The 11,272-nt window shown below is 51.7% G+C and overlaps 1 protein-coding gene and 1 long non-coding RNA gene across 3 annotated transcripts in view; both read right to left on the bottom strand.

Annotated features, from left to right (window-relative positions):
- Positions 1 to 3,054: 3,054 nt before the first annotated feature.
- On the bottom strand, positions 3,055 to 6,121 carry ELFN2 (extracellular leucine rich repeat and fibronectin type III domain containing 2). Its single transcript, XM_076338210.1, has one exon. The coding sequence runs from the start codon at positions 5,767 to 5,769 to the stop codon at positions 3,343 to 3,345; it is 2,427 nt and encodes an 808-aa protein (XP_076194325.1). The 5' UTR covers positions 5,770 to 6,121; the 3' UTR covers positions 3,055 to 3,342.
- A 100-nt stretch (positions 6,122 to 6,221) lies between these two features.
- LOC143160487 (uncharacterized) overlaps positions 6,222 to 11,272 on the bottom strand; it is a 51,078-nt gene continuing 46,027 nt past the window's right edge. For both annotated transcript variants that reach the window (XR_012995390.1, XR_012995389.1), the window contains one exon: positions 6,222 to 6,419. This is a non-coding gene — a long non-coding RNA (uncharacterized LOC143160487). The remainder of the gene's footprint in view (positions 6,420 to 11,272) is intronic.

The raw sequence follows: 11,272 nt of genomic DNA, 5'->3' as shown, positions 1-11,272 counted from the left end.
ACTGGAAAGAAAAAGGAATGTTTTTTATGGGGCTGATTGGGTTGGGTTCTCTTTGGGGTGTGTTCCCTCCTAAACTGGTAGGAGTCCCTCATAAAATCACATCAGGGATGAATGAAAGGAGCAGGGAAAACAGGGACAAGGACGGGAGAGACTTTGGGGGAGGAGGTTAAATTCCAACAAACTGGCACATACACAACAGGTGTTTGCTCAGAAAAATACAGTAAAATCGTCATGCAAATAGAACGTTAAATCTGCTTTCCTCCGACAGGGCTGGCATCACTTTGCGAGGCCTCGTCCCTGGGGAGGGAGCAGGACAAGGAAGAAGGGAGGAGGAAGGAAGGTAGGACACTTTGTTCCCCTTCCTTGCCCTCTTCCTCCCACAGAACAGTCCATCTTGTGCAAACTTCACCCACTGGTGTGGAGTGGGGGGCTACAGTTGGGAGAGAAATGGTTTGTCCTTCCTACCCAGCCTTACCCCCACCACAGGCAAAAGAAGGGCCTGATGATAGCTGTATCCCTGACCTTTCTTTTCTGCCTCTTTGGGGTGATGGGGGAGGGAGCAGAAAGCATTACAGGTTAACGCTCCCCCCAAAAGTATAGACTGAGCAGAACTGATTACAAGACCATACAGCAGAGAAGCACAGGGAGGGAAGAGGTGGGGAGAGGAACAGGACTCCATCCCCCCGTGCCTATCATCCCCCTTTTCCTGTCCAGTGCTGTGCCCCAGCCATTAGTCTTTCCTGCTTGGATGGTTGCCACACTGGAAGACCGCTGGGCCTGCTCCATGTCGTAGCTGGAGAGGTCTCTGCTGTGCCTAAGCATCTCTCACAGCATTTACCTGTCTTGATTTGCTGCATTGTCCCAACATGGAGGGACACCTGGCAGCAGTGATGTGACTTCCCTTCATCGTCCTGCACATACACACACGCACATACACACACGTGTGCACACACACCCCTTCCTCTGGGTTGGACTGGCTCTTACAGTGTGGAGTCAGTCCCATAAATACCTCTGGACTCAAGGCAAAACGATGCTTTGACTGTGGGGAAGCAGGCTGACAGTGAAGGAAGCTGAGGCAATGGGATCAGGACCTGGCTTAGGATTGTTACCATCAGCATCCCTACAAGGAAGGAATCCCACAGATCTTCACAGGTTTAGACCTTGGGGATCCCCCCTCTGGTTTTCACACACCAGGCTCTGCCTACTGCTGCTCCTCACTTACAGAAGATGAAGTCATGTCACCTGTGGCATAGAAACCAGCTCTCACAGCTGGCAGTGCTACTACCTTACAGATAATGGGCAGGTTCTCTGCAGGCAGCATGTAAATCCCTTCCAGAGAAGCTCCTACACCCTCATCCTTCTCCCAGGGCCCCCAAAAACACTGGGGCTTCTGAGGAGCGCCTCAAAAAGGAAATAGCCACTTAGGAAAGGCCAACACAACACAGGCCCTCACCCTCATCCTGATAGAGGTGAACGATTGTCAAGAATTGGGGTGTGCAGCTCATGGAGAGGAGGCCCACCGTGCTGCACAAAGATGCACTCAGCAGGCAGCACCCCTGTCTGACAAGAAAACTTTGGGGGAGATGGTGCCAGATTTGTGCTCTGTTGGGCTGCTCAGAAATGGGATGAAGTGGAGAGGGCAGCAGGCTCAATCCTAACTCTGCGGCAGATCTTCTATCCAAGGGACAGAGGTTGGGACCTAGCAAGTGAAACCGGGTTTTTGCCAAGACATTAAAGGATCCCTATGAAAAGTTTGTCACAGCTAACTGTACAGAGGTGGAGGATTTAGGACGTGATAAGTTGCTCTGACTCTCATGAGGGCCTCTAAGTGCTCAAAGGAGCACTGCCATCCAGAGGTTGGTATCCTTTTCTATCCCAGCACACACAGTGTGGCTGCACACACAAAGGGAGCTTCTCCTGGAGCCATCCCTCTTGGGCTACTCCCAGGCCCCATTCTCACATCCTTTTTGTTTCCTGTGCTCCTGCCTTCACCCTAGGCTGTCTCCTATCCACACCAGAGTGTCCACGGCCTATTCAGGAGGAAGCCACTTAGTGGCTTTTCTGTCAACCCAGTGAGGTGAGCAACTGAAATCCTATTCTTCACATCCACCTGCAAGTGAGGAGGACGGGTGATGCTCTTCTCACGCACACCCACCCACCTTACACTCCATGGTGCAAGTCAGTTGGGAAGAGCTGAAGAAGCTTCATGTAGAACTTGTTCTGCTCAGCTCCTCTCTAGGTCCCTTCCTCATACTAAGGGAGGCATGAACAGAGAATACCAACCTACTGCACAAGGGTAGCCTGAACATAGATGTGTATGGTGGGGAGGACCTCTGACTTGTGACACTCGTGGAGACATGGGAACCCTTTACACCTCTGAGAGACTGGACCTTCCTGCCTTTTCCTCCACCACTTCTTGAGGACCTGGCTTGCCATGCCGAAGAGCACATTCATACGCCTCCACCAACTGGCAGAAAACTGGCTCTGAGCAGGCCTGGAGAATGTCCATCACTCCAGAATTGCTGGTGTTCATCAGCAACAACATGGCAGGAGAAGGGAAGGAGGAAGAGCAGCAAGGGCACAGAGCCTGTTGTGTGGCAGGTCCTACCTCCCTTGGTCATTTGCATCTCATCTCCTTCCGAGGAGGAGGATGGAGGTTCGTGAAGTATCTAGACAGCAAGTGCAAGCCTAGGGAGCCCTAACAGTGAAGGGTAGGGAAGAGGAAAAGGAAAAGAAGCGAGAGAACTTCTTCCAACAAATCCCACCTATCTTGGAAGGGGACCAGAGGGAGAGAAAAGCCTCCACTGCCAAAGGAAATAGGGGAAAAAATAGTGATGGAAGATTTGGAAAAGTAGGTGTATCAGGTGGGCAGAGAAGCTTTCTAAACCAAAGTCCTCCCCTCCCACCCAAAAGAAAAATCAGCCCTCAAGAGGAACAGAAAGAGCAATAGTTCACAGCTGAGTTTCATGCCCAGTGAGTGTCCATCCCTGCCCTTCCCCTGCCACCCGCTGCCACCCCATCCCAGGCCATTCCCACCCACCCGCACTCCAGTGTTGTTACCACCATGTCAGAGCAGGACACTCCTCCCAACCATCTGCAGGCAGAACAACGGTCCCCATAACACAGTAGAGACAATTCGGCGTGTGTGTGTGTCTGTGTGTCTGTGTGTGTGAGAGTTTTCTGTTGTTGTTGTAAACTTTAAGAAACGATTTTGTCAGTTTTGTATTTGTCGGGAGTATTTTGTTGTTGGTTTATTTTTCACAGTCAAGTGGCATATTTTTTTTTCTGGTTGTTGGGGGGGGTCTTGTTTTGTATTGTTTCCTTGGAAAGAGCAAGGGAGAGTCACAGCTTCTGCTGAGCAGAGACTCCTTTCCAGTAATCCAGGATGTCATGCAGATCCTCGTCCTTGGCAAACTGAACTTTCTTCCTCAGGGCATGCCCAGCCGCCATGTAAACCTCCTCCCTGTGGTGCTTCTTGTAAGGCCGGAATCGCTCCCAGATCTTGTGGGTGCTCTCTGATGAGTACTCAGGGCTGGAGGAGTAGCCCGAGAAGTAGTGTCTGGGGGAGAGCTGGGAATACGTGGAGTCTCGCTTGGACCGGGAGAGTGGCTTGAGGAATGACACCCGCTGGCTTAAGGTGTCAGCACTTTCCTCATAGTACAGGGCCGGGAAGGAGTGACGGTGCTCACTGCAATGGTAAGAAGGCTTGACCTCCAAGTGGTGGATGGTGCCCGGAGACACCAAGGGAAGACGATCCAAAGGGCTGTTGAGTGGGCTGCCCTTCTCAATGTATTTGGAGTCAGACTTGCTGAGTGGTGGGTGGTCAGGCACATCCAAGCTGAAGACCTTGGCGCTCTTGATGGAGCCACTAGAGGAGACACTGCAGGTCTTTCTGGCCACCGCAGCATCAGCACTGAGCTGGCGCTGCAGAGGGTGGTGGGAGCTTTCCTTGTAAGGTGGGGAAAGAAAGCTGGGCCGCTCTAGCCCACCCGAGGAACTGGCTGGGATGGACTGGCACTCAAAGGCCATGTCTGAGTCAACACCAGTCCCACCACCCAGGAAGGAGGCTGTGTCCAGCTTGAGGGCATCAATGCAGTTGTTGATGATCTGGTTGACCTTGTCTACCTCCTTGGCTATAGTAGAGATCTCAGCAGCTGAGCCTTGCCCATTGTCAAGCTCCCTCAGGTCCTCATCCCGCTGGGTTCGTTCCAGCCCATCCCCACCACCAGTCCGCACCTCAATGTAGTTACCTTTAGTGGTGACTTTAGGAGTCTCCATCCCAGCCTCCATTGACTTTGATGGGGGCAACTTCTCCCCAATCATGGAAGGGATGGAGGACATCCGTGTGACAGGGATGACTGGTGGCTCACCCAGCTTCTGGGAAGGATGGACCATGGTACTGGTGTCAATATCTGATCCATAACGCATTTCCAGGATGGTCTTTTTGACGTTGAGAGACTTCTGTTTCTCCTCCTGCATCCTCCGCTTCCGCAGGCAGTAGTACACCACTCCCAGGACAATGACCATCCCAAAGAGGCAACCCAGCGTGGTCATGATATAGTGGGTGGTGGTTGAAGTACTGGAAATAGGGTCCTCCCTGCCTTTGCTCCGGGTTGCAAAAGTCAGGCAAGTGTGGTTGTAGCGCCTGTTGTTGCGGATGGAGGCCACACAGAAAGTGTAATCAGTGTGGGCCTTCAACTTATTGACAGTGACATATTCCTTCTTGCTCTTCAGTGTTGCTATGTCAGAAACGTAGCTGTTGTTGTATTGGACCAGCACATACATCTTACTGTAGGGCATGGGGATGGTTACCATCAGGATGGCTGAGGTGATGGTGACATCATGGAGCTTGATACTGGGACTGAAGGAGGAATCAGTGGTGGAGGATGCTGGAGGCTTGACTGAGAGGAAGTCCCCAGGGCTGATGGCTGAGCCCTCATCCAGGTCTCGCTGGGAGTCAGGGGTATAAGGGGTGGGGTTGACCCTGGAGAGGGAGGGGATGGTGCCACCTCTGCACATGGACTGGAAGATGGTGATGGCATTGCGATTGTGGTGAGGCCGAGGTACCAGGAGTGGGTACCCAGCAAACTCCCGTGGAGTCTCACACTGGAGCCGGTCATAGTTCTTGGTGACATTGTTGAAGAGTGCCAGCCAGTTAAGAAAGCTGTAGAGGCTACAGTCGCAGTTGAAGGGGTTGCCGGCCAGCTCACACACCATCAAATTGCTCAAGCTGGTGAAAGTGTTCCCCTCCAGGCGGCTGAGACGGTTAGATGACAGGTCAATGCTAATCAAGCTGGGGCACTCAGAGAAGGCAGTAGGGGTGACCAGCTCAATTAGGTTGTGCTGCACAAAGAGGAACTGGAGACGGGCCATGCCCCGCAACATGCCCTCTGTCAGGTTGGTGAGTTTGTTGTAGCCCAGCTGTAAGACCTGGAGGTTTGACTGGCCCATGAAAGCCCCATCCTCGATATAGGAGATCTCATTCTTGGTCAGGTTCAAATCAGTCAGGTTGCCAAAGCGGTTGAGGGAGGAGTACAGCACCACTTTGAGCTTATTCTCGTTCAGACGCAAGTCATGCACCGTGCTGTTGATATGCTGGGGGATGGTCTCATATGGGGGCTGGTTCTGGCTGCAGATGGCCAGCCACACATAACCTTTGTCCCCCTCGATCAGCCAGCAGTCACCTCGCACAGTGCCAGGGGAAAACAAGCAGAGCAGGGCAGCTGCCCACAACCCCAGGCACATCATGGTTTGCAGTGGTGCCCTCATCAGGACGGAAAAAAAAAAAACACAAAAAACAACCCCAAATCTCAGGACCACAGTTTCCTTTCCACAAAAGGAAACTAAGGGGCAGAGGGAAGAGAAAGGGGCAGTAACTGGGGTTTAGCAATGGAAGGGCATAAGCACCCCAGTCCTATTGGGTGTCGTCACCATTATTTCTTCTTGCCCTCTGGGTCAAGCCAGGAGCATGGAGCAGAGGCAACATGTGGAATCTGCTTCCAGCACACCCAAAAGCTATGAATGTGGATGATTGGTCTGGAAGGGAACTACCTTGTGCTTCTTTTCTAAACAAAAATTCAGACCGAGGATAACAAATCTTCTTTGATGCTCATGAGCGACTTGCCCACCTTTTCCACTTTTCTCCCTCCCACCCCATACCCACACTGAACCCACCCCAAAACAAACCCAAGTCCTCCCCTCCTCTAGTCTTCCCCCGCCCCTCCACGGTGTGATTTGGAAGAACAAGGCAGGGCTGCCTCCTCTGTCGCTCACGCTCCCTCGGTTCCTCTTCCTTCTCTTCCTTCTCTCCCAGGTTCCCTCTGAGAAGCTTCAGAGCTTCAGATCAAACATGTCGAAAACAAAAATAGAGAGAGGGAAAGAGCAAGTGCGCATGAGAGAGATCCATCTGTCACTGGAATCTGGAAAAGAAAGCACACAGGAGACAAGAAGAGGCATCAGTCGGAGGGGTCTTTGAGATAAGAGCATAGATAGCAAAGTTTCATGAGAAGAGGGAGATGAGGAAGAGACAGCATTATGGGGGGTGCAAGCAAGCGAGGTGTGGTACTGATAAGCCTTTGAGAAGGGAACCCTCATGACATACAATCTTGTATCAGGAGTATGCAGAAGGGTACCCAGGCTCCCTTAAGTAACGTGATCACAGCCAGGGACCTGGGGAAAGGCAGCAGCATGGGGGTAGAAAGGGAAGGGGAGGGAAGGTGAGAAACATAAGGCTGTTATTGCGGACGGATCAAAACTCCTAATGTAAACAAAGGCAAGCCCCAAGCACAAGCAAAGCCATGGATTTTCAGCTGACTGAAAATGATGTACACAGAATGCATGAAGCAGGGAAAATGCAGACAAGCCTCCCCCCCTGAAAAAAAACACCACTTTTTTGTTTCCTTCCTTCCTTGATGCAAGAGGGATAAATAATTCAAGCCACGTGTAACCACTTGTGCTCTAAAAATTGTTCCTGCCTCTTGGTGCAGGGACAAGGCTGTTGAGGTGAGCCAGCCTGGCTTGAGCATGCTGGGGGTGGGCAGGGTGTAGGCAGTGTGTCAAATACCAGCCTCCAGTCTCTCACCCAGCAGTGCCAGCGGTCCTGAGCTGGAGCACATCACCCACCTACCCCCCACCAAAGAGAGGTGCACAGCTTCCACCTTCCTACTTTGCCACCTCTCCTTGGGGGCTATGAACACTGCCCCTTTCTGGGAAAGGACACCTTGCAGGAATCAGTGGCAAAGTGACATTTGCTTCAATGTATTTCTGGGCCCTGGGCAAGCTCCTAGTTCTGACTGGGAAGGGCAGCATGGAGCACCCTTCCCTCTGGCTACAGCTTTCAACCCTTCTCCCATTGTGCTGAGACAGGAGCCTGGCAGGGGTGTCCTCAGGCAGCGCAGAGGAAATAATTTCATACAGCATATAAAACATGTGGGCACTGTGCTCTCTTTTTTTTTTTTTTTAATTTTGAGGAGAAAGAAAACAACAAAAAACAGAGAAAAGGATTCTTAGTTAATGAAACATAAAGATCCCCTCTTACGCCTTTTATTTTGGGGGGAGGCTGCTCACTAAAGATACCGCTGAAGCTTTTGCTGCAAAAGCTGAACCAATTTCTAGCACAGAGACACAAAGGGCAGAAATAAAATGAAGGAAGATAAATGGAGGAGGAGTGAATCCTTGAGGAACAAGGCTTACATCTGTGGAGAAATCTGAGCTGATTTGGGTCTGTGGAATTACCAGGCCAGCTGGATTAAAGGATCAGAGATAGTGTCACAGAGAAACACTTAGATATTCAATAATCCAAAAAATAAAGCCAAGATGGAGAAGGGGAGGGGGAGAAGAGCTAGACCAATGGAAAAGACGGAGAGAAAGCCTCTGTTCCCCACAGTTCATCATCCGAGGCCGCCAAACTCATGTCATTTATGGTTGTCATATGATGGCCTCCAGCTGCTGCCTCAGCTTTGCATCAGCCAGCACTGAAGCAGAAGTCAGAGATTTTTACAGTCTGTTGCTTTGTTTCTCAGCCTTATAATCCAATGAGAAATAATTTCCTGACACTGTCTCCTCAGATGCATCAGATAGGAGGCACATCTGGCTCTCCACAGGTTGGGACCCACAGGCCTCTGATATTCCCCAGTGTCAGTCCCCTGCCTTGTCCCATTTTTTCTGGAGGTGACTCCATGCAGAGATACAGCCAATCCCCCACACTATCTCTGTCCCTTTACCTTCCTCTCTAATGCTCCTTCACTTTGCCCAGTCTCTTCCACTGAACAAAAGAGTGGCAGATACTATCATGCTTTTTGCACATTGGTCCTCAAAGTATGTCGACCCCAGGAGAGGCCAGGGGCAGCCCCTGAGCAAGCAGTGAAAAGCTTAGCCTGGATTTCAGCTAGCACCCTTCTCTGAGCATTATGCTTTGGCCTGTCTGTCTCACCTCACCAAATACCCTGCACAATATCCGACTCCATACAGGAACATCCCAGCCCCCTTGCTCTGACCCCTTCTGGTAGGGCAGGCTGCTCCAAATGCTGTGCTGAAGTCATCATTGCCTGCTGTAGCTTGCTCATGGTGCACAGGGAGAAACTCTGAGGCCAGGACCACATTCCTCTGCAGCAGCCCCAGTAATCGCTGAGAGCCACCCCATCCCACTCAGGGAGCTGCACTCAGGAAGCACAGAGAAGGCTTGGAAGGGGAGATGTCCTAGCAGCCTGGAAAGGAAAGAGGTGGCTGGGTTAGGGGGTGGATGGAAATGAAGGTGGTGTTTATCCTTGCTATGTGTCAAAAACAAGGGCACCATGCAGAGAAGATCTGCTTCCTGTCTACCTCCCACCTTGTCTGTGTAACCTTGCCTCAGCCACAGGCCAAAGGAAGGGCCAAGCCATTCCTCAAGCCAAATTCTTTGGTCCCCTTGGGTCCCCAAGGTGACTACGTACAAGAAGTACACAGACCCTGCCATTCTTCCCCCAACAGCTCCTGTCTCCCTGCTATTGCACTGGTCTCAAGGGCCCCGAGGCCAGCCCAGTCTATGGCCTCCTCCACCCCTGCCCATGGCCCAGGACCCCATTTCAGCTCAGCCTAGTGCTGTCAGTCCCTGCCGCAGCAATGCCGTAGGAGTGCTGGTCTCCAGCTCCACCACAGCCATGCCCTGCCCTTTAGGGAGCAGCTGCTCCCTGGCACTGGCAATTCACAGGCAAGGGGAGGCCAGGGATGGGGGTCAGCACCATGCCCTCCCTCAACTGTCTAGAGCCAAATGAACATAAATCACATGATAGCGTTGGAGTCCACCAACACAAGGAAGCAACACTCTGTCCTTTCTGCTAGCCTGAAAGGTGCTGACAGTGGAGTTGGCTGTTTCCCTCCCTTGCTTCTCAGGCAACAGAGCAAGAAGACACAGGGATGGAGGGTGGGCAGGGAGAGCAAGGGCAAGCAACTCCAGCCCAGAGGAGAGCTGAAGAAGGGGGACACACGAATTGTGGAGAGCCTGGTTTGGAGGGAGGCTGTGGTTACGGGTGAGGGGAAAAGCTGGGAGATGGGATCTGTTTTATAGGGCAGGTGCAAGGTCACCACCCCCATGTGCTGGGCCTACCCAGCTGTAGGCTTCCAACACTCTTCAGTGTAACCCAAGATGGCTCTTACAACATGCCCTTGGCCCCTGGCCATCCTCACGTATGCAAGAGCATTAGGGAACAGTAATGGCATTGTGCCCATGAATGGCTGTACCCTCCTGGGCTGGCACAAAGTCAACCCATCAGCTCCAAGGTCCCAATGATTTCCCTCTGGCTTATTCCCTACTAATGGATGCCTCAATGTTATTGGCATTTCTTTGCACCAGAGTGTTTGGAGAAGAGCAGAAGCCCACAGGGATGATTCCCCTGTTCAGAGGGGAGAGCAGGGAGGGCAAAATGGAGGGAGGAGAGCCCCAAATCTGAGTCAGGAGCTGGATGTCCTGATAGCCACAGACAACCCTTTCGCTCGGGGATCAAAGGGGGGTGACACAGGAGTACAGTCACTAGTTAGATGGCCAGGTATAAGGGCAGGTTAAAATACAACCACTGAAAGTGTGGACAGGCATGATATGAGGGACAGAGACAAGCTGGGGGCTGAGGGAGTGGAAGGACCACGACTGAGAGAAGATACAAGGTCTAGGGGCCACGGTGTAAAAAGGCAACCAGAAAAGTCACATACAGCAGCAATTTGGGCCTGAAATTCTGACCTTGTAAACCTTGTCCTCCTGGGTCCCAGTGCACTGGAAAAGCCAGCACTTAATTCTACCATTGCTTAAACGGTGCTACGAGCCTCCCATTAGAAATGCATGCATTAAAAACCTGCCAAACACTCTTGGCTCCTCTGGGGACACCCCGAAACCAGGCCAAAGCTCCTGCTGCTTTCTTAACGCCTTGTGCAGCAGCTAGGCATCAGCCTTCTTCCCAGCTCAGTGCACTGCCTGCTCCTGGTGGGCCTCAGGGCACAAACACCATCTCCAAGGGGCTCTGCCTCCTCGCTCTTGGCTTCAAGGTCCTTCCAGGATTTCTCTAACCACTTTCCGAAAAAGGGGCCTTTCCCAGGGGCGCCTGGTACTGGGAGTTAGTGCCTTACTTGAAGGCACTCTCCACACCTGCTGGATAGTTTCTGTAATACACACTGGTCAGAGCATCACTGCAGCTGCTTCAAATCACCACCCAGAGATGGTCCCTGCTTTTGCCCCTGGCTATAGTGAAAGGACAGTGCCGTGGGAGAAGCTTGCAGCATGGGTGTGGCACATACACAACAGCAGCACCTTCCCTCTCAGCCCTGTTACTTCCAGGGATGCTTACTGCAGGAGTTACTATCAAGTCATGCAGCAAAGAACCTGTGGCTGTGCCCAGAGGTGCTCCAGAAGCCCTGAGAAGTTTGGGACCAAGAGAAGAGGGAGCAGGAAGCCTGATGACCTGTGGATTTGTGACATGGAAGACATTTGTGTGTGTGAGAGAGAGAGAGAGAGAGAGAATGTCTTCTACTGCAGCTTCTCTGATGTCCACCAAGGGTTGAGCTCACACAGCACTCTTTCCTTTAATGGGGCTCTGTGAAGGTTTCTCTCTCACTTTCTCTCTTCTCTAATTTATCCCCCTATTTTCATGAAACACATAAGATCTCAGCATCTCTGAGATCCATCCCAATGTTACATTTGTTTGAAATTGGCCCTGTAGCTTCAAAAATCTAGAGGACAGAGGAGCTGGCTTAGGCAGAAACATAAAAAGAAAAAAAAAGCATAGAGCCACCCTAGAAAGTCATGCAA

This window comes from Aptenodytes patagonicus, chromosome 1 (assembly GCF_965638725.1).
Source record: "Aptenodytes patagonicus chromosome 1, bAptPat1.pri.cur, whole genome shotgun sequence".
Taxonomy (NCBI): domain Eukaryota; kingdom Metazoa; phylum Chordata; class Aves; order Sphenisciformes; family Spheniscidae; genus Aptenodytes; species Aptenodytes patagonicus.
The sequence above is the reverse complement of the archived record's forward strand: the minus strand, read 5'-3'. Positions and strand labels throughout refer to the sequence as shown.

Coding starts and splice junctions, on each gene's coding strand:
- ELFN2 (XM_076338210.1), bottom strand. CDS start 5,769: ATGAGGGCACCACTGCAAACCATGATGTGCCTGGGGTTGTGGGCAGCT.